Here is a 23,985-nt window from a genome sequence, read left to right as displayed (position 1 = left end):
ACTTCTTTGAAGAGATTTCCCAACAAAAGTCTGTTTTCATAATAAAGTCAGGCTTCAGTGTGGTATGTTTTAAGAAACCTCACACAAAACCAAGATATTTCAAATAATAGGCTCAATACATTTTGTTCATCCTTCAATACAAGTTCACTGATTTTATCTAATTCCACTGAGGATTAAATAAAAACAATTTAGTAAACTGTAACCTATTTCATAATGTAAAGATTTCTTGGAAAGCTAAATGCAGGAGTACTGTCCACAAGACAGCATTATAGCTGCAAACTAAGAATCCCAGAAATTTTAGAAAAAGGAAGATATTCAATTTTTAAAAGAGCTAACTTGACTCAGTTTGTTTCACAAGTCAAATCAATCAGGAAAGAGGTTTCAGAAACATATGAAAGCATGTCTTCTCAGCTGGTCTTTGACTGCAGCTATGTAGTTCCTGAAAAAGATGTAAAAATCTGCCATATTGCAGTTGGTGCCTTTGGAAAATCATGTATTAATTACTGTTTACTTTCCTGTCTAACAAAAAAAAAATTATCCAAGCACTGATGGGATGTAATGATAATAGCTGCCATTCTAGAAGTGTTCACCGGGTACTAGACTGTGTTTTTTTATATATTGTCTCACTAAAGTGCCAATACAACCCAGCAAGAGGAATATTCATCCTCTTCGACCAACTTGGAGGGGCGGGTAAAAACCCAAGCCAGAGAGAAGCAGTGTTAGGATTTAACTCTGCATGCGGTCTGACTCCAAAACCCAGGCTCCTACCTACCTTTCTCTATGGCTCGACAGTCAGATTTGAGCAGTAACAGTGCCACACGTTTAAAAACTGATAGGAAATGTGACTGGAAAGTGAATTATGTATTCAGATAGGAAGAGCTTTATAAAGCACTTAGGATACCAAAACTGGATGCATTGTTCAAGGTGAGGTTATGCATTACTCGAGCACCAAAAAAACTCCACTTGAGCAGAAAGTCTTGAGCCCTCTTCTTTAATGATCTTCCATTTTGTTTGCTGGTCTACAAGTAAAGGAACAAAATGAAACTATAAAATCTGTCATCTCATTACTACATGCATCCTGCATAAAATCAAGAGGTTGATAAGCTGTCTGACAAATGGACAGATGGCATGACACGCAATTTATTTTATCAGATATAATGATCTGTCCAGGGATTTTAATTTTAGTCTGTCTTTGCTGTGATTTTTAAGGTTGATAGATCTTTATTCTGTATGGTTTTGTTACCTAGCAGAATCAGACAACACAATGAAATAATTTACAAAACACTTCATCTCTTCATTTTCCTTTGACAGAACTTTAAAAAGAACAGAAGGTGAAGTGTGAAAGAAGGGTTATATATTTCTGTGAATGATTAACTCTGACTTCTCTGGTCCTGAATGATAATCTGTTTTCCTTCCAGAAGGAAAAGAAAAGTCCCTACAATATAACCAGTTTCCTTGATACAGAATGGCTAACACCAACTAGTGATGGATATATTTGCTCTTATTGCCTTGTTTCATGATGGATTGACTTGCAGGTTAACTGAAAGAGTTGAAAAAATGCAGAAAATACAAAATACTGCACTCCCAGAATTTAAAAATGCAAATACTAAAAACCACATTTTCTGTCAGCATTTATGAAAAGTTGCTTTTTAGAGAAGGGTCAGATCTTTTCAGCTTTAAAAAAAAAATTTTAATGTTTACTTATTTTTGAGAGAGACAGAAAGTGTGAGCAGGGGAGGGGCAGAGAGAGAGAGGGAGACAGAGAATCCAAAGCAGGCTCCAGGCTCAGAGCGGTCAGCACAGAGCCTGATGCGGGGCTCGATGCGGGGCTCGATGCGGGGCTCGATGCGGGGCTCGAACTCATGAGCGGTGAGATCGTGACCTGAGCCAAAGTTGGACACTTAACCGACTGAGCCACCCAGGCGCCCCAGATCTTTTCGGCTTTTATCTTTCACCACCTATGTTACTCAGCTGTAACTGTACTGACTGACAGGGAATGCATAGTGTCTTGTAGTTCTTTGTCAAGAAATGATGAATAGAATTGAATCTATGCCCAACACTCTCAAATCTGGTCTATTCCGAATTTTGATATTTGGGCCACCTTATTTGCAAGTCTTCAAGAGCTTTTCAAGGCATTTTTACACACAGACTATCACCCCTCCCCCAACATTCAAGGAATTACCAGTTTAACATTTACTACTAAGAAAAATTTTATTTTCTGAATCTGTCATTGAAAAATACCTTAATAACTCTCTGCTCTACCACGGTATCCAACCATTCAATAAAAGCCTCCACGGTGGCATTCTTCTTAAGAAGATCTTTCAGTTCTTGGAACACTGTGATAGAATCATCTAAAATGAAAAAAGAAAGCAGAATATTACTCTACTTTGAACTCAAGAGAAAACCTAAAACTAGGAATCATTTAAGAATTTTGTAGCATAAAAGGGAAAGACAGAATAAATTAAATGTGTTAAAGAAATTATTTCATATCCTGAGAACAAGGAACAAAAAATCCTTAGTTTTTACTCTTCAACATTTTAATAATAAGTGTATGTATTTTGGCACATATTGAAATATAGGCTTATGTATTATATAAGCATGTATATACTGGGGAAGAGTAAGTTGTCAGTATAGTTGATTATTCATTCTGAGTCCAAAGCTTTCATTAAATGCAACAGCTTCATTGAAAGCTGATGAATGAAATAAGCTAAACTTGTTGATTTCCTGCTTTCTGAACTACTTTTATCTTTAGCCAAAATTAAATTCTGCACTGTGGAACTGAGCCACTTACATGAATAATCTTTCATCTTATAAAAGTTAAAGGGGCCATTTAGAACTACTGTTTATTAAAGAATTTGAAGTTTACTGAACCCCAAAGGGTAATACAATTTTATACTAGGAAACAGAAAGCAGGGCTGATGTTGGACCACCCCAGAGAGCAGCCTATCACTTGTGCAACAGCCTATCGGAGGCTACACTTTGTCTTTTTGGAGAGAGAGGATGGGGAAATAGTGGATTGCTGTCCCTTGAAAATAGAACCTGATAGTCTAGTCACACATATTAGCTTGCTAACTCTGTCAGATTGTCCAAACCTGCGCAGGTAATTTCTGCTTTGAAAAACAGTATTATATTGAGACATCATTTTGATACGCATCATATACCATATGATGCTAAGAGTGTAAAACACACGGAAATGTGTATGCATATAAAGTTGGAAGAGAGCTCACAACACTCAAAAACATGTTCATTATTGCCAAGTTATTTCTTTTTTTCTTTCGTTTATTTTTTACTTTTTTGGTTATTTCTTTTAAAAATTTTTTTTAATGTTTGTTTATTAGAGACAGAGACAGAGACAGAGAGAGAGAGAGAGAGAGAGAGAGAGAGACAGTATAGAGAGACAGAAAAAGAGGGAGAGAGACAATCCCAAGCAGGCTCCACACTGTCAGCACAGAGCCTGATGTGGAGCTCAAACTTACGGACCAGGCGATCATGACCTGAGCCAAAACCAAGATGTCACTTGTGCCAAGGAGTTGACAGACCCAGCTCTAAACAGGAAGAAGACTTACGTTCAGTGTAGATATCTGATTCAGTGTCTGTGCTGCCAGAAATGGTGAGAAGGGCCTGCGATCCAATACTATTCAAGTCAACCTTTTCAATATCAGATACCATAGAATTCACAACATGCTGGTCGAAGAGAGCTGGTCTGGCAATCTGCATAAAAAAAGTAAAAAAGACACTAAACTATATTATCAAGAGTCTATCTAAAGAAAAGTTTTGGCTTCTAGAGAAATAGTTCCTTGAGACAAAAGTATCACAAATGCTTTATTTTAAAACTAAAAGCAATAGCTGAGACTCATGACCATCTCTGTTAAAGCTTTAAAAACTATTTTTGGAACTAGAAAATGAATTTTTTAATTCACAGTCATACAAGAAGGATTTTACAATGTTATGCTTCTTATCTGGAACTAGCCCAATCAAGTCTTTTAAAATTTAGGGGGCTAAAAACTTCCACCAAGCAAACAATCATTTGAGAGGAGGGGAAATATATTTTTTAACAATATACAAACCTGTAATCCTAATTTAAGAATTACTTTTTTTTCTTCCTATTTAAGAGATCCAAATTAGTAGTTTAAAATGTGTTGTTTGTGGGTTTCACATCAAATATTACATGGGCTCATTCCCCACAACCTTAATTTTTATTAACTGGATTCATAACGCAAAGAACTACTTTGCATTTTACATTGCACTCAGAAATTTTGCATTTTTTTACTTTTTATTTTGAAATATATTAAATTTACAGAAAAGGAGGAAAGATAGTGCAAAATATTTCCATATTCTCCCTATCCCCCTTCTCCTATTGTTATCACCTTATCTAACCATTGTTTATTGCCCAAATCAGGAAATTAACATTGGTATAACACTGGTAGATAGACTACAGACATAATTCAAATTTCCATCAGTTTTCCCACTAATGTCCTTTTTCTATTCTAGCATTCACTCTGGGGTCTCACATTACATTTAACTGTCTACTTAGTCTTCAATCTCTGAAAATTTCTTGCTCTTTGCTACCAGAGGGTTTTTTTTTTAATCTGGTGACTCAAATACCAACATACCTGAGCAAGGTGTAAGAAAGATGTTTGCCGTTTGAGAGAAGATACAAATCTTCGCACGATAGGTATCTTCTTGTCAGTTAGAGCATCTGGCAAGTTTTCCAAAGATGAAACAACCCACTGTTCCCAGTTTTTAGCAAAATTTCTTATATCTGCTAATAAGCTACACACACAAAAAGACTTATGTATTAAATGCTAAATTGTTCAAAATGCATTAAATAAGTGTAGTTTAATGGAGGTATGCTATTATTCTGTGATTCCAAGAACATGACTTTGAAGTCTGATGGATTCAGCCTAGGTCTGCCATTTATCACCTTGGTCAAAATACTCAATGTCCTCAAGTTCTGGCTTCTTCTATTAAATGGGAACACGATTAGTATCTATGTCACAGGATTATTACTAGGACTACATAAAATAACTCATGGAGATTTCTCTGGTCAAATGTGTCATGCAGAGAGTAATCAATAAATAATACCTTATTGTTAATATTAACTCATGGTTCAGTCATTTTTGATAAAATATTTCTGGGTAAATGTAAGTATGCACTTGATTTTGCATATCTTGACTTCTTGAGAGATACTGCATAGGGATCATAATGTCATTTCAGGTACTTACTATTAGTGTGTAGTAATATATTTTTACAATCCAAATATGACTGTGGGATAGTGTACTATAGTGTACTATAGAACCCTATATAGAAACGTGCAAATGTTGGTTGTGTGTGTGCACATTTATACAGAAACACAAAAATTTTAAAATCAGTCAATAATCTACACATTCTACCTCAACAAAAAAGATCTAAATTTATATTTGGGATGGTGCTACATATTGGCAAGCAGTGACATAATACAGGAAAAAGAATAGAAAATGGAGTTAAACAGACGCTCAATTAAAATCCTGACTCTGTTTTTTAACTAGTTAACTTACTTTAGGCAAATAAATTAACTTCTTTCTGCTGCCAGGTTCCTCATTTGTGGATTTGGGATTGTAACAGCTACTGGGGAATAGTCTAACAAGTTGTGTTTTTTTAAAAAATCCACTGTTCAATGATAAGAAATTGGTTAAATGAAGTATAGTATTTTTCAGATACTATGCAGCCATTTAAAAAGAAAATGTTGAGAGATGCCTGGGTGGCTCAGTTGGTTAAGCGTCCAACTCCTGATTTCGGCTGAGGTCAGGATCTTGCAGTTAGGAGATCAAGCCCAGCACCGGGCTCTGTGCTGGGCATGGAGCCTGCCTAAGATGCTCTCTCTCTTACTCCTTCTGCCCCTCCCCTGCTCACACTCAATCTCTCTCTCTCTCTCATGTTTTTTTTTTTTTTTTATTTTACTTGAGAAAGAGAGACAGAGTGTGAGTGTGGGAGGGGCAGAGACAGAGGGAGACACAGAATCCAAAGCAGGCTCCAGGCTCCCAGCTGTCAGCACAGAGCCTGACGTGGGGCTTGAACTCAGACTGTGAGATCATGACCTGAACCAAAGCTGATGCTTAACTGACTGAGCCACAGGCGCCCTGCTCTCTCTCTCTCTAAGAAAGAAAGAAATAAAAAGAAAGAGGGAAAGAAGAAAGAAAGAAAGAAAGAATTGAAAAGAAAGAAAGAAAGAAAGAAAAAATTGAAAAAAAGAAAAATTTAAAAAATAATGTTGATCCATATCTGTTGATATGAAAGATTTTCACTATATACTGCAATTATAGTATGTATACTATGGTTCCATTTTATTAATGTGTATATTTACAGGTATTCTTAGAAAAAAAAACAGTCCATTAATGTGGAGAGATCAGGAGTATTTTTTAATGCATTTATGCATGTTTTTCATTTTCTACAATAAACTACTTGCATATTTAAGAGATAAATACATAAATATTCTGCTTCAGGCAGTTGTAAAATTAAGTAAAATAATTTATGTAGTCTCAAAGCCCATGTTGTAGTAATAAAGGTCAGCTATTATTACTATTAACTAATAATGCCTGCCCCTAAGTAAGCACAACCATTCTGTTGTACACAGAAATGTTAAGTGTACTTAATTCAGAGATCAGATTAGATGTTTAAAAATAACATATTGATAATTAAAAGAAACTATTGGTCTGTACAATACTATTATATAAATAAATAAAACGATCTACAGGAAAAAGTAAATCAAAAATAAACTTTGTTTTGTCAATCATCATGTATTTATTGAGCATCAACTATGTCCATCCTACGTGTATTTGTGCCTCAAATACCAAAATAAATTTCATTTTTTCATTAGACTTTATTTACAAAGAAAAATTTTCGTTTTTATTTTTGAGTTTTTATTGTTCACACATCAGAAAGTTTTTGTGAAAAATCTTCAGGTACCATTTCAATTTCAGATTTTTTTTTTATTGAAGTATAATCGACAAACAACATTATATTAGTTCCATGTGTACAACATAGTGATTTGACATTTGTGTACATTGTGAGCTCATCACCACCATAGTCCAGTTACCATCTGTCATCAGTTACCAGAGGGGATGCGGGTCCTGGTGGGGCAATATGGATGAAAGGGATCAAAAGGTATAATGTTCCCAGGATGGGGAATACAGTCTATTTAAGATCTTATTCCTTTGTTAAAAGAAGATGGTAATTCCATTATGCCACTTTATGATTTTGCAGTTAAGGCCAAAATAATAAATAATAATGTTAATAAGTAATCTTTAATAACAAAGATAAAATAATTTTTCTTATAATTTTTATTATTGTGGTTTATTTTCCATCAATTATCCCCATTTATTTTCCTGTAGCCAGTTTCTATTGAAGAACTTCTCAGTATTTCAAAGGTCAGTACACTTAAATATTTATTTTTCACTTGGACATCTCTCATATTAAAAGGATTTCAAGATTATTCTATCAATTTTGCTCAGTGAAGTTTGAGTATAAGGATTGAGGCACATCTTCTAACTAATACAAAGGGGCAGGAGCGGGAAAGTAATCTTTATAAACAAACGAATTGTTATTTAATGTTTTCCTTTAATATAATGGATAGGGCTAAATTCTACATTAAGAAACTACCACATTTTATTGACTGAACCTACCTTTCAGGCATTTCTTGCATTGTTGCAGGAATGAGTACATCTGTAAGAACCTTAATCACAGCAAAAGAGAATTAACATAAATCCTTACTTAGTATTTTTGTAGAAAGACACTTATTTGTCAATTACTTTTCATTCCTAGCTTTCTAGAGAATAATATGCTAACTCATTTCTGGAAGTTATACTTTTATCTCTAAAATGGATGTATGTGTGAGGTGCATGTGTAAGAAAGGTGAGGGGTGGGGATCTGGAAACATTACAATCCTAGGTTAGCCTAGGAACACTAATATCCTGAGTCTGGAGAGTTAATTATCAGAACACAAAGAATAATGAAAAGATGCTCAACATCACTCATCATCAGAGAAATACAAGTCAAAACCACAATGAGATACCACTTCATACATGTCAGAATGGCTAAAGTTAACAACTTAGGAAACAAAAGATGTTGGCAGGGATGTGGGCAAAGAGGAACACTTCTGCACTGCTGATGGGAATGCAAACTGTGCAGCCACTCTGGAAAACAGTATGGAGGCTCCTCAGAAAGTTAACAATAGAACTACCCTATGACCCAGCAATCACACTACTGGGTATTTATCCAAAGGATACAAAAATGCTGATTTGAAGGGGCACATGCACCCCAATGTTTATAGCAGCACTATCAACAATAGCCAAATTATGGAAAGAGCCCAAATGTCCATTGACTGATGACTGGATAAAAAAGATGTGATATATATCTATATACAGTGGAGTATTACTCAGTGATTAAAAAAAAAATGGAATCTTGCCATCTGCAATGACGTGGATGGAACTAGAGTGTATTCTGCTAAGCAAAGTAAGTCAGTCAGAAAAAGACAAATACCATATGATTTCACTCATATGTGGAATTTAAGAACCACAACAGATGAACATAGGAGAAGGGAAGGAAAAATAAGATAAAAACAGAGAGGGAGGCAAACCATAAGAGACTCTTAAATATGGAGAACAAACTGAGGGTTGCTGGAGGGGTGGTGGGTGGGGGAGATGGGCTAAATGGGTGATGGGCATTAAGAAGGGCACTTGTTGGGATGAGCACTGGGTGTTCTATGTAAGTGACGAATCACTGGGTTCTACTCCTGAAACCAATACTACAATGTATGTTAACTACCTTGAATTTAAATTAAAAATTAAAAAGAAAAGAATACTGAAAGAAAGGGCTAGACTGAGCCCTAAACATGGATGAGGTGGGTAGGACCTGAGAATTAGTAGAAAGAAGAATTTAGAGTGTTGACTGATCCCAGCTCAAGAAAAACTAGAATAAAGAAAGAGGGGACAAAATAGGATATGAGCAATGCAGATCCATTAAGCTGACTGATAAACTGAGTGGTCCAGCCTGAGGAAAAGGACCAAGAGGAGAAGATATTTCAAAATGTGGGTAAACCCTAATCTTCAAAGGCCTGTGTAGCCTACCAGAAAAATGTACATGTATTCCATGTGTATAAGACAGTATTGTATATTCCCAGTATGTTAGTTACCAAGAATTGGACTTGGTAATAATCATGTACTGTTTTATGGACTAAAAGTTGACCACTCTCCTGAGAGGAATGAAGATCTTCCAGAAACTCATTCTGCAATGAGAATTGTAAATTGCTCTATTTACAATGCTTACTGTGTCTCCCTGGGTCCACTATGAGGAGAAAAAACTTAATTCATTTAGAGGTACTTAAACTCAGGACTTTTGTGTTGAACTGAAAAAAAAAAAAACAGACCATTTGTAAAGAAAAAAGAAGGAATATGCTTTAAGAATATTTCTTGGGGCACCTGGGTGGCTTAGTCGGTTAAGCAACCAACTTCAGCTCAGGTCATGATCTCAACAGTTTGTGGGTTCAAGCCCCACGTCGGGCTCTGTGCTGACAGCTTGGGGCCTGGAGCCTGCTTCTGATTCTGTGTCTCCCTCTCTCTCTGCCCCTCCCCTGCTCACACTCTGTCTCTCTCTGTCTCTCAAAAATTAATAAATGTAAAAGAAAAATTTTTTTAAAAGAGTATTTCTTGGAGGTACTGAATGGTGTTCCAAAGAGCTTTACTTTGATGGTGGTAAATGTGTATGCATGAGACCCGGGGGCTTTTCTTATACCCTCTCTTGGAGCCACCTTATTTCCCTTTTCTGCTTACTTCTTCAAGTCTTAAACATTGCAATCAGTGACTGCAAACTAAACCTTTTCCCTCTAAATAATGATACTCAAATGCAACCCAGAAAAATGAGACAATCCTCACTCTCCTTTGTCCCTCTTCAATGTGAATTTGAACTAAAGGCAGAGAATATACTGCACTTGCTCCATACTCTTATCCTGTGATAGGGAGAACTTAACAGAGGATGAAAATACGGGCTCTCCCATTCTGGCTCAAGACTACCTACCAGTTCTTGGTGTGCAAAGTTGCTTCCAGTCTGAGTTCATCTAGCTTCTGCTGAGAACCTAATAGTAGCAACCAATTTAGGAGGATTTTATTTTCTAAATGTTTAACAGGGTTCTAGTTTGGGTTTTCTTGCAAACTCAGATTATGTTTTAAAAGGAAAGGTTTTGTTTTCCTTCTGACAATTGAACAGGTAAGTGCAGACAAGCTCACTTTAAAGTACCCAGATTGCAACACAGTTTTCTCCCTCAGCCTCGACCTTGCTGTTGCTCTAACTAAGGAACTGACTGTCAGGGAATTAGATTCTCCCTCTTCCCAGATAAATGTTTGGCTAGAAGTCCAACCAGTTCATCTTTGTTTGTAATGTCTTCATGATCTTTCTGTAGACATCTGAATACTCTTATTTGGTTTTAGAACAGAAATGAACATTAATACGTTAAACCTAGAGATTTCCAATATTTCTAAGTTGTTAATCCCATAAGAGTGTTTAACTCTGCTTTTCCCCCAGAAACAGACGGTAAAAAAGCCATCATATTATTCACTCTGAAAACACCTTAAACAGGTAATAAAAATTAACAAAATTTAACGTATTAGTATGTCATATTTTGAATCATTAACTGTAAACAGATTGATTTTATTTCAATGTAAATTTAACCATAACACATGCACTATTAAATACTGGTTTCTCATCAGAAAAAAATAATACTGTCTCTCCAGCCAGAAATAACAAATTTATTGAACATACAATGCAAAAATTTAGATAGAATACTTATAAAGAAAACATGCGGTTTGTGTTTAAGATACCCCAAAGAGCTTACCTTATAAAGAATTGAGTCACAAACACAGAAAATGTCAATGATAACAGGGTTTTCAAGCAGGGGAAGAAGATGATCAGGCATTCCTTGCCAAAAGTGTAATAAGAAATGCTGGATCTAGTTATAAAGCAAAAAGTATAAACATTAAGATTCTTCCTTAACATGAACTCATAAAGAACAAGACAAGAAAGTATACACAATATGATCAGCAAAGCATTCTTTGTCGTCCTTACCTCTTCAAAGTTTCCATTAATTGCATTGTCCAGGATGCACTGGCAGTGAGTTTTATACATCATTATGAGGGTATCAACCTATTTCAAGGAAGAAAACGCTTAACCAAAGAATCCTTTCAATACTGCCTTCATTTGTTTATGCATTCGTTTGTCCAGCATGCATTTTTTAAGCTCCTATTATGGACCAGGCATTGTGCTCAATGTCAAGGAATCAAAAACAAACGTACAGTTCTTATTTCCAGGAACTTAATGCCTTGTGAAGGGAGAAAGGCAAGCAAATAGACAATTACCGTATAGTATCACAGGAACAATGAAAAGCTGATTGAGCAAGGAGCTTTGGGCCAAAGCAACATTGTGTTTTGCTACCTAAGAAGAGAACTACCTCTGACTGCAGAAATACACACAAAATGGTAAAATACATCAAGTGTCCACACAGCGTTTTATTAAGTGGGTGGTGGGCAGTGTGGCATAGCGGTTTCCAGTTTGGGGTCTGGAATTGGTTAAACTGAGTGCCCAGTTCAACTGCACTACTTTGCACAGGTTGTTTTGTCTCTGAACCCTAAGCTTTTTCTCTTCAAGTAGGATAGTAATAACATATTACCCACGTGGTATTAAAAGGATTAAATAAAATATCAGGCAGATAGAAGAGTGCCTGGTACACAGTAAGATCTCACTAAATATTACTCGAAATTAGTAATATCGAATGCCTCAAAAATTTACCCAAAAAATATTTGAATAGTTAATGCCCATTCTGAAAAGTCTCTGCTTCCATGTTACCACAGATATTTGGATTGCATAGTTAAAACATGTTAAACGTATTCTAAAATCTGTAATGGATTAGAACTAGATAATATTTTAATAGATTAATAATAGTCAAATATCCATATTTTACAAGCTAGAAATATCACTACCTGTTACTGGTTGTGTAGTCTGTGTGAACAAGAACATGGCTTAGAGGTTACAGGTGTGAGTTTTTACCTGGATTTGAATACTAGCTCTAACCTGCCACTTACTAGCTGTATGATGTCGAGCAAGCTACTTAACATTTGTGTGTTTTAAATTTCTCATTTGGAAAATAGAGATGATAATAACAGTACATTTCCAATAGGGTTGTTATGAGGACTAAACAAATGAACACATGCAAAGTGGTTGGAATAACCCATAATACATGCTGAGAGACTGACCATTAGATTTACTTTTATCCCAACAGTATCTAGGGTGGTGATGGCAATGGGGGTGTCCCACTGTAACCCTCCAGTCTCCAATATTTATCCCTACAGCCTAGTGACAGCACACATCTTTGTTATTCAGCTCAAAGCTGTAAAATGATGACATGCAAATTACCAATATCCCTGCAAGGAGGTATGCTGGTTACAGGACACCTCTAGCAGAATATGTCACCATTAATGCAATTGAGACATGGTCCATATTTTAGTCAATGATATTACATTTTTAAATAGGTTTCCAGGACATATTTTTAAAAATAAGGATAAGGACAGTATGAAATACAGAAAGGAATTCACAACTGTTGTCAAAAATTAACCCTTTGAAAAACAGTGTGGAGGTTCCTCAAAAAATTAAAAATAGACCTACCCTATGACCCAGCAGTAGCACTGCTAGGAATTTACCCAAGGGATACAGGAGTACTGATGCATAGGGGCACTTGTACCCCAATGTTTATAGCAGCACTCTCAACAATAGCCTAATTGTGGAAAGAGCCTAAATGTCCATCAACTGATGAATGGATAAAGAAATTGTGGTTTATACACACAATGGAGTACTACATGGCAATGAGAAAGAATGAAATATGGCCCTTTGTAGCAATGTGGATGGAACTGGAGAGTGTGATGCTAAGTGAAATAAGCCATACAGAGAAAGACAGATACCATATGGTTTCACTCTTATGTGGATCCTGAGAAACTTAACAGAAACCCATGGGGGAGGGGAAGGAAAAAAAAAGAGGTTAGAGTGGGAGAGAGCCAAAGCATAACAGACTCTTAAAAACTGAGAACAAACTGAGGGTTGATGGGGGGGGGAGGGAGGGGAGCGTGCGTGATGGGTATTGAGGAAGGCACCTTTTGGGATGAGCACTGGGTGTTGTATGGAAACCAATTTGACAATAAATTTCATATATTGAAAAAAAATTAACCCTTTGATCCCTGAAATATAAATAAGCTTTGATCCCTAAAATATAAATAAGCTTCTTTCTTCACAAGTATTTCCACTTATGTGTTCAAATGTATTCTTTTGTACACAAATCAGTTAAAGTTTTTAATCTTACTATTGGTACTACATTTGCTTATTTAATATTCACATAGTCTTCGGACTATGTAAATTTTTATTGTAGCATTGCATTATTTACAAACATAATTTTGCTCAGTTTTCTGAGAATAACACACCACCTTATAGAAGGCAGGAGCAGAGGCAAGGCTTATCTCCAGTAAAGTTAGTATGTGGTGAGGGTGGTAACTGCCTTGAGTGACACCATGATGAGGCAGAAAGTGGTCCCTCAGCTTTGGCCAACCCCCACCTCACTGGGATCAACTTTTCACTGGGAAGTCTCATCCTTTCTGTCTCAAGAAAGCAGGTGCTTAAAGTGCTTAGCTTCAGCCCCACCCTTCTTTCTAGAAACTGACAAGTTACTTGGGGAACTGGGATACTGGCTAAGAAGGTGAAAAGCAGCATCCAACTGTTTTCGAGGGACAAAGAGGATGTTAGTCCCTAGTACTCATGATGAGGACCGCTGGGAATGAACTTAGAAACCAGGGGTTATTTAAGCATCCTGATACCTGAGTGAGAAATGATCTACAGACCAGGGTTTCAAGTTGACAGGTAAGGAATTCCTTGGAAGCTAGCAGAGAAATTGAAATTAACTATTGAAACATGCTCATTTCTTTTTTTTTTTTTCTTTGTTGCCCTCTCCATTCCCCTCTCTTTCACCAGGTAGATTTACTTACACAGCAAACATCTTCATGATATGCTTACATGTAAGCAATTCTTTCCACAAAGGGACCCAACAATACTCTCCTCCAAAGAACCATGTTCCCTGGAGTCCCACTGATTTCCACAGGTTTCTCCACAGACTGCCACATGAGGCATCCAAGTCTAAAGTTATAATATCACACCTTACAAGATTAAAAAAAAATGATGTGATAATCTCAAGAAATACGATGGGAGAGGAGAATGGTAGAAAGTGGACATACTTCAGGGGACTTGCTTGGAATCAGCATCTGAGAATTATCTTCAATATTTTGCCTATTCTTAACAGGAATAAGAATAAATCCTGGAAGTGACTGTGCAATTCTACTTATCTGTCAATAGATCTTTTTATCAATGCATTATTTTTATTTCCAGTTTCTACACAAACCCACTACTAAGTCAGCTGGACATTAGTTAATCACATTCCTCTGTCTTTGTACCTCAAGAATACGAACTGACTTAACATACTGTTAAAGATATTTTCCTTGGGGCGCCTAGGTGGCTCAGTCAGTTGAGCATCTGACTTCAGCTCGGGTCATGATCTCACTGCTCGTGATTTCGAATGCCACGTTGGGTTCTGTGCTGACAGCTCAGAGCCTGGAGTCTGCTTCACATTCTGGGTCTCCCTCTCTCTCTGCCCACCTCCTCCCACAGCTCACACTCTGTGTGTGTGTCTCTCTCTCTCTCAAAAATAAATAAATGTTAAAAAAATTAAAACAAAAGATATTTTCCTTAAATGTTAATAAGAAATGAACTTTGGTTGAAAAAAAATGCAGAAATCATTATGCCTTGATTTAATAATGGATGCTGCTGTTAGTCAGCCAGTAAGAACTCAGCAAATGACTTTAGAAGTTCAGAAATAGAGGAGGATTTACTCTTAGATTTTACTATATAAGCATTGAAAAGTCACATTAAGGATTATTTATAAACTGAATCCTATGAAACTGTTTCTTCCTTAACTTTCAAAAAAATTGCAACTATAACGGAACACAGAATTTTAGAATGGAAAGGAAGCTTTGTCAACTTCTAGTATAGTCCTTGCCATTCATCTAGATATTGCCCCCTCAGTGCTAGGAACAAATTGTCCTAGACAAATGCCTGATGACTGCTGAAATTATATGAAGCTAATCAAAAACATAAAGCTTATAATTAAACTGCATGTGAGAGACAATTCTCATATTTTCTTCCTTGATATTGAGTTTTAGATAAAAAATAATCTTTAGTATTTTGAGGTTTATTTTGCCAACTTCTGACTACATACTATCATGGAGATGGTAAATAATTAATTGGAAAGTGTTTAATCAATGTTAGTAAACATTTGTCCCTCCTATAAATCAGTCAATTATGTTTGATTATGCAGATTTCTGACTGCTTCCTGCAAATGCCATGAGATTCCCAGCAAATGGCGATAGGGAACCAACATATCAGAAAATCAATAAAGAAGTATCTTTAATTGATACCTTGTCTTTAGAAATGCATCCCTGGTACACAAGGTGTTGAGCACTGGGGAATTCTGGAAGAAGTGTTCCAGTTTTTGAACTTAGTGAGTATTTACGAGTGAAGCCACCCTATAATTTAGAAAAATGAAAAGAAATAAATCATTATTAACTATTTGGCTCTGAAATACCATTCTAATAAAATAGAAACCCATAAAATATCATTCTTCTTCATCCTGCAAACGATGACAAATTAAGAGATTTTGGTAAACTGTTCAGATCATTCAATTGAACAAAAAAGAGCTGTCAGCAGAATCGTTGTTTCCAAATCATAAATAATTTCATAGTCAGGATATTTTCCCTATTATTTTGGATTTTAGTTTTGAACATTTGTCAGTTTATACAACTTTTAGAAATTTAATTTTAGTTCACATTTGTTAATGGCATAAGTTTTGAAAGACCTACTTTTAGAACTGTTGAATTTGAACTCTACGAGGATCAAGAATTGCCAAATCCATTTATGGATTGTGTAAACAAGATGATAAGAAGTTAACTAATTTGTTTAGTTTCAGAAATAATTAGTGATAGCTTGGGAGTGGAGCTTAAGTCTTCTCATTCCCAAATTGGTACTCTGGACTTTCTCATCTCAACCTTACCCCACCCTGAATTTACATATGTGTTCTTCTTTTGATCCCTTGGAGAATAGCACACTTCTAGTAGTCTTCAAAAATTAGAAAAAGTGACAAAAAACAAATAATATATAATGCCACAGGGTTGATGTACTTACAAAAAATCCACACAGAAAGAGAGAATGCATATTTGTGATGGAACCAGAGCCTCAGCAAATCCGTCTCCCAGGTCATAACTAATTGTTCCTGCCCCTCAAACAAAGTTTTAGCAAACTGGATCGTAATAAAAAGTTTAGGCAAAGAATGAAATTGTGACTATAGAATAGGAAGGAAAGTATTCCTGGCAAGGACAAAATTTCATTCTTTCCCATAGTTTTCCTATATTTTCTTCTACAGCTTTTGTATTTCTTTGTTTGTCTCTGTCATATTGAAGATTTATTGCTTATACAGGTTAGGTTCCTACCCTGTATTATCATTCCCAACATTTGCAGACTATTACAGACTTACATGTTAAATCACTAAGAAGTTGGGAGGACTTTCAGTCCTCAAAGCAGGTATTTTAAGAACATTGATTTCTCATTGACGGATTTGATATAAGCTTTCAAAAATTTTTTATTAAAAGTGCAGTAGAAATCTATTTCTTTCAGATTAGGTTTTAGTTTTCACCCTTGTTATGCTTTATTTTCAAGTATGGATAGAAAAGAATTATTCTGATTAAATAATTCTTAAGGATTTAAAAAATTTTTTTTAAGTTTATTTATTTATTTTGGGAGAGAGTGCAAGGGAACAGGGGAAGGGGAGAGAGAGAGGGGGAGAGAGAGGATGCCCAGCAGGCTCCGTGCTGTCAGTACAGAGCCCTATGCAGGGCTTGAACTCATGAACCATGAGATCATGACCTGAGCCAAAACCAAGAGTTGGACACTTAACTGACTGAGCCACCCAGGCGCCCCTAATTCTTAAGAAATTAATAAAGAACTACTATATAAATGATTAACTACCATGAACTGATATATTAGCACAGTTAATCACAATCCACTCTACTTAATCAGTCTTAAGAATTCAAGACGGGGCACCTGGGTGGCGCAGTCGGTTAAGTGTCCGACTTCAGCCAGGTCACGATCTTGCAGTCCGTGAGTTCGAGCCCCGCGTCGGGCTCTGGGCTGATGGCTCAGAGCCTGGAGCCTGTTTCTGATTCTGTGTCTCCCTCTCTCTCTGCCCCTCCCCTGTTCATGCTCTGTCTCTCTCTGTCTCAAAAATAAATAAAACGTTGAAAAAGAAAAAAAATTTAAGAATTCAAGATATATTTCAAATATTTTTGATGCTTGGATTTGTCATTTATGAGCATGAATCATCATTGTACAGTCAAAGAGTGGCATTGTCAATAAATAGGGAAAATAATAGGATGTGAGAAGTAAAGAATTTAATCTTAAAAGGAGGAAAAAGTAATTGGCAAAGAATATGAAACTAACATTTGATAGATAAACATAACAAAAATGCACTTAAATTCTAATTTTAGGAAAGTTTACATTGTTTTCTTATGCCTTTTCTCATGGGTGGAAAATCATGTTTATTCATCCCAAAATGTAATTCGGTGAGATTGGAAAAGAGAGATAGAGAAACAGAAACCAAACAATGGCAATACATGTGTTGTATTAAATCTAAGTTAGGAATATGAGAATAGTCTCATTTCCATTGACAAATATAATTAATAAGCAAAAATCTTTCCACAAAGGGAAAAAAAACAGGCTCAGAAGATTTAATAGGTGAATTTTATCAAGCATTCAGAAAGCAGATATTTCAAACTTAAAAGATTTTTTTTTCAGACAGTGGAAAAGAAGAACCTCTTTCCAATTCATTTGAAAACTTTTATGCCAAAACTGGACAAGGACAGAAAAAGAAAGAAAAATCATAGGCCAATACTGGTTATTATCATACTTGAAAAATCATAGGCCAATACTGGTTATTATCATACTTGAAACAGTACCAAATAAAATACTTGCAAACCAAATCCAACAGTCAATAAGAATGATAATAACCAAGTCAAGCTTAAACACACTACATTGACAGAAGAAAAGGCAGGGTGGGGGGTAGAATACCATATGTAATCATCTCAATTGATCCAAAAAAAGTATTTGTTAAAAATCCAGCCACCATTGGGGCACCTGGGTGGCTCAGTCGGTTAAGCGTCCGACTTCAGCTCAGGTCATGATCTCACAGTCCGTGAGTTTGAGCCCCCCGTCTGGCTCTGTGCTGACAGCTCACAGCCTGGAGCCTGCTTCGGATTCTCTGTCTCCTCTCTGCCCCTCCCCTGCTCATGCTCTGTCTCTCTCTGCCTCAAAAATAAATAAAAACATTAAAAAAAAATCCAGCCACCATTCACTTCTCTTTCTCCCTCTCTGTCTATGCTAGAAACAGAAAAAAAATTCCCTAATCATTCAATAATCTATCAAAATATCAAAAAATAAAAAATATGAAAGTAATCTATCAAAAATCCACAGCAAATATCATACTTAATAGTAAATAGCAAGTTCATTACTATTTGACCTGTTTTGCAAGAAATATTAAAGACGGTCTTGTGGGTTAAAATGAAAGGACACTAGACAATAACCTGGAGTCATATGAAGAAATAATGATCCCAGTAAAGGTAAACACATGGGCAATTATAAAACCTGGTATTATTATAGCAATAGCTGTAACTCCACTCTCTGTTTTCTACATGATTTAAGAGACCACTATGTCTCTTTAAAAAAAAAAAAAACAATTAGTCTAAAAGCTAGTATTATTGTAACTTTGGTTTGTAACTCCACATTTTCTTCTCTACATGATTTAAAGACTAATGCATTATTAAAAAAACAACTATTAGTATATGTATTTTGGACACACAATTTATAAAGATGTAATTCTGTAACATCAATAACTGAAAGAGGTAAGGACCAAACTTGAAAGGAGCAATGTTATGTATATTATTGAAGTTAAGCTGGTATAAATTCAAGTCAGAATTCTATAACTTTGGGATGATAAATGTAATCCCCATGGTAGCCAAAAAGAAATTCGTTGCATAATATACACCAAAGCAAATGAGAAGGGAATTAAAATATTCACTACCTAACAACAGAATACACATTTTTCACAAGTGCACATAGAACATTTTCGAGGTTACACCATATGTGAGGCCACAAATTGAGTCTCAATAGATTTAAAGAGATAGATATAAAACAAAATATTTTATCTGGCCAAAATGGCATGAGGTTAGAAATCAAAGCAGAAGGAAAACTAGGAAAATTCACAAATTTGTGGAAATTAAACATACTCTTTTTTGAAAGTTTATTTATTTTGAGAGAGTGAGAATCCCAAGCAGTCTCTAATGTCAGCACAGAGCCTGACACGAGGCTCAATCTCACAAACCGTAAGATCATGACCGGAACTGAGATCAAGAGTCAGACACTTCACCGACTGAGCCACCCAGGCACTCCAGTAGATCAAAGGAGAAATTATAAGGGAAATTAGAAAATTCTTAGAAATGAATGAAAATGGAAACATACTACATCAAAATTACAGGATGCAGTGAAAGTGGTGCCAAGGAAATTTATAGCTATAAATGCTTACATTAAAAAATCTCAAATCAACAATCTAAGTAAACAACTTCAGGAACTAGGAACAGAACAAACTAAACCCAAGGTGGGCAGAAGAAAGGAAATAACAAAGATGAGAACAGAGATAAAATGAAATAGAGAATAGACAAACAATAAAGAAAATCAATGAAACCAAAGGTTAGTTCTTTAAAAAGGTCAAAATTGACAAATTCATAGGTAGACTGACTGAAAAGAAAGACTAGAGAAGACTCAAATGATTAAAATAAAAAAAAGGAAAAACTCCTGAGTCTACCGAGAAAGGATCTTAAGAGAATACATGAACAAATGTACATCAACAAGTTGTTTAACCTAGATGAAATGGATAAATTCCTAGAAACACAAATTCTACCAAGATTGAATCACAAAGAAAGAGAATACAGTATCTGAATCAGTCTATAATCAAGGAAATTGAATTAGTAATGACAAATCTGACAAAGAAAGGCTCTGATCCTATGGTTTCACTAGTGAATTGTACCAAACGTATAAAGAAGAATTAACACCATACTTTCTTGAAGTTTTCCCAAAAATTGAGGAGGAGGGAACACTTTCTAACTCATTTTATGAGGCCAACATTATTTTGATACCAAAGTCAGACAAAAACACTACAAGGGAAAAAAAAACAAAACAGGCCAATATACCTTATGAATATTCATGCATAAATCCTCAGCAAAATACTAATAAAGTGAACTCAGCAACATGTTAGAAAGATTATACACCATGACCAAGTGATATTTATTCCTTGGATGCCAAAATCAATCAGTGTAATAGACCACCTTAACAGAATAAAGAGAGGAAAACACATGATTATTTCAATTGATGCATTTGACAAAATTTGACACACTTTCCCAATAATAATACTTAACAAACAAGGAATTTACCTCAACATAATAAGAGTCACATCAAAAACCCACAGCAAACATCATATTCAATAGTGAAAGACCAAAAGTATTTCCCTTAAGAGCAGGAACAAGGCAAGAATGCCCATTTTCACTGCTTCTTTTCAACATAGTACTGGAAGTCCTAGCCAGAACAAAAATGCATCCAAATCGGAAAGAAAGAAGTAAAATTATCTGTTTGCAGATGATACAATCTTATATGTAGGAACCCATAGAGATTGCACAAACACAAAAAAACCCTGTTAGAAATAAGTGAATTTAGCACAGTGACAGGATACAGTCAGCATGAAAAACTCAGTTGTATTTTCATAACAATGAACAATATGAAAAGAATTAAGAAAACAATTTTACTTACAATAGCATTAAAAAGAATAAAATACATGGGAATTAACTTAACCAAGGAGGTAAAAGACTCATATAATGAAAATTATAAAATAATGCTCAAAGAAATTAAAGCATAAAGGAAAGACATCCTATGTTCATGACTTGGAAAACTTACTGTTAAGATGTCAATAGTACCCAAAACAATCCACAGATGCAATGCAAAATCTTAATGATGGTTTTTGCAGAAATAGAAAAATCCATCCTAAAATTCATATGGACTCTCAGGAACCCCAAATAGTAAAAACAATCTTGAAATAAAAACTAAGTTGGAGAGGTCACAATTCCTGATTTTAAAACTTACTAAAAAGCTACAATAATCAAAAGAGAGTAGTGTTGACACAAAGACAAACATACAGTGGAACAGAACAGAACACTCAGAAGTAAACCCTCACAAAAACTGCCACATGATTTTTGACAAAGGTACCAATAGCGTTCGATGGGGAAAGAGCAGTCTTTTCAACAAATGGTGCTGGAAAAATTGGATATCCACAGGTGAAAGAATGAAGATAAGCCTTTACCAAATACCATGTAACAAATTAATTCAAAATGAATCAGATATTCAAAATATAAGACCTAAACTATGCAATTCTCAGAAGATAGGGAAAAATCATCATAACTTTAGATTTGGCAATGATTTCTTAGATATGAGAACAAAAACAAAAACAGACAAATTGGACTTGCTAAAAATTAAAAACTTCTGTGCATCAAAGAACACTGCCAACAGAGTAAAAAGATAATCAATGGAAAGGGAGAAGATATTCCCATATCATATATCTGATAAGGGATAAATATCCAGGACATATGGAGAACTTGTAAAACTTAACAACAACAAAACAACAAAAATGGACAAAGGATGTGGACAGACATTTCTCTGAAGACGATATACATTAGTCAACAAGGACATGAAATGATACTCAATATTGCTAATCATTAGGGAAATATTTCAAAGAAGAGAACTGGCCAATAAAAACCCTAAAAAATGCAACCTTATATTTTTGATGCAGTTATTAAAAGCAATTTTCAAATGAAAATCACAGGTGCCGTTTTGCATCCATTGGATTGGCAAGAACTAAAATGTCATTCAATGCCACATATCAGTGAGAATGTGGAACGAAAGGAATGCTCACACATGGTTGGGCAGATATAAATTGGTATAACCATTTCGGAAAACAACTTCATCTAAACTAGTAAAGTTAGACATGAGCGTATCCTAGAACCTGGAATTCCATTTCTGCACATGTGTGCCTGGAGGATGTTCATGCACTAGTTTTTCAGAAAAAAAAAGTCCACCCCTGTTGAGATGAGCACTGGGTGTTGTATATAAGCGATAAACCATGGGAATCTACCCCCAAAACCAAGAGCACCCTTTACACGCTGTATGTTAGCCAATTTGACAATAAATTATATTTAAAAAGAAAAGAAAAGAAAAAAGTCCACCAACAATGGAATAAATAAATGCACTGTGATATTTTCATACAGTGGAATATTACACAGCAGTACAAATAAGGGTATTAAAGCTACCTATACATCAACATTGATCAATCACAAAATCTAATGCTGGATGAAACCAGAAGGTCTACAAAAAATGAATCCATTCTATGTAGGGCACATAATGAACAATACACTGGCAATAATAAATAGGGTAATAAAACAACACATAGAATTATTCATCATTTTGAAGTATATGGTTCAGTGGTATTAAGTATATTCATATTGTTGTGTAGCCATAACCACATTGTTTAGGTATATATTCATAAGTGATCAACTTTAAGGAAAAACACAGTAGTGATTAACACCAAATTTTGGACAGCAGTATCTTTTGGTAGGTGATTGGGATGGGGGCACAGAGAGGACCTCTCTCCATTAAGCTGTGGGGTAGATCTTGAATTTTTATCTTAGGTTATTTTTTAAATGCATGGGTGCACCTGGGTGGCTCAGTTCATTGAGCATCTGACTTTGGCTCTGGTCATGATCTCGCAGTTCATGATTTCAAGACTCGCGTTGGGCTTGTGCTGACAGCTCAGAGCCTGGAGCCTGCTTCAGATTCTGTGTCTCCCTCTCTCTCTCCCCCTCCCCAACTCACACTCTGTCTCTCTCCATGATAAATAAACATTAAAAAAATTTTAATAAAAAAATAAAATAAAATGTGTATGTATGTGTTATGAACAATACATTTCCAAATAAAAAGAATGTTAGAAGGGCTCCTGGGTGGCTCAGTCGCATCGGGCTCTGTGCTGACAGCTCAAAGCCTGGAGCCTGCTTCGGATTCTGTGTCTCCCTCTCTCTCTGTCCCTCCCCCGTTCATACTCTGTCTCTCTCTGTCTCAAAAATAAATAACCATCAAAAAAATTTTTTTAAATGTTAGAGTGCTAAGGAAACACATATTAAGGAACAAAGTATATCTATTATATTTAAATACTTATTTAAAACTCTTATCTTGATAAATAGTACTTTTGTGTAATAGACGCCAGCAACATTTGGAATCAACAGGAGGCAAAAGTGCCGAAGGAAAAACTTTAAAAATTAAATTTGTTGGATATGTTAACAATTGTGTGCAAAGTTGGTATAAATCAAATAATAATGTGCAGTCCAAAACATGCAGCACAAAAAAAAAAGAAACAATTGATAATCTGGGGAAAAAAGTAAAACACGATCATTTTAATTACACTAATATGTTTGCTATTTTAATTGCACCAAAACTGGTGCCCGTCACAGGCCAGTTACAGAGGTCTGGGAGGTGTGTGTGTGGGGGGGGGGGGGTGTTCCCCTCAGCCAATGACTTCAGTACTCTTGGGTAAACTATTAAGTCTTATTTCCAAAAGAAAACAAGAAGAAACCTGCAGAAAAGAAACCATATGATTAGAAGGCAAGAGGGTCTGATTTATGAGGAAAGATTAAAGGATTTAAGCAGCACAGTTTGGCTAAGTGATGACCA

The 23,985-nt window shown here is 35.5% G+C and overlaps 1 protein-coding gene across 1 annotated transcript in view; it reads right to left on the bottom strand.

Moving 5' to 3' along the window:
- Positions 1-23,985, bottom strand: part of RFX6 (regulatory factor X6) — a 56,553-nt gene that overhangs the window by 8,343 nt on the left and 24,225 nt on the right. The window contains exons 7-14 of the mRNA XM_023254284.2: positions 15,534-15,641; positions 11,095-11,172; positions 10,865-10,978; positions 7,662-7,711; positions 4,614-4,773; positions 3,567-3,711; positions 2,242-2,351; positions 902-1,019 (exon numbers count right to left, since the gene is read on the bottom strand). Coding sequence (XP_023110052.2) covers positions 902-1,019; positions 2,242-2,351; positions 3,567-3,711; positions 4,614-4,773; positions 7,662-7,711; positions 10,865-10,978; positions 11,095-11,172; positions 15,534-15,641 — 883 coding nt within the window. The remainder of the gene's footprint in view (positions 1-901; positions 1,020-2,241; positions 2,352-3,566; positions 3,712-4,613; positions 4,774-7,661; positions 7,712-10,864; positions 10,979-11,094; positions 11,173-15,533; positions 15,642-23,985) is intronic.

This window comes from Felis catus, chromosome B2 (assembly GCF_018350175.1).
Source record: "Felis catus isolate Fca126 chromosome B2, F.catus_Fca126_mat1.0, whole genome shotgun sequence".
NCBI lineage: Eukaryota > Metazoa > Chordata > Mammalia > Carnivora > Felidae > Felis > Felis catus.
Note: the sequence above shows the minus strand (reverse complement) of the source record. Positions and strands in the feature narration are given on the sequence as shown.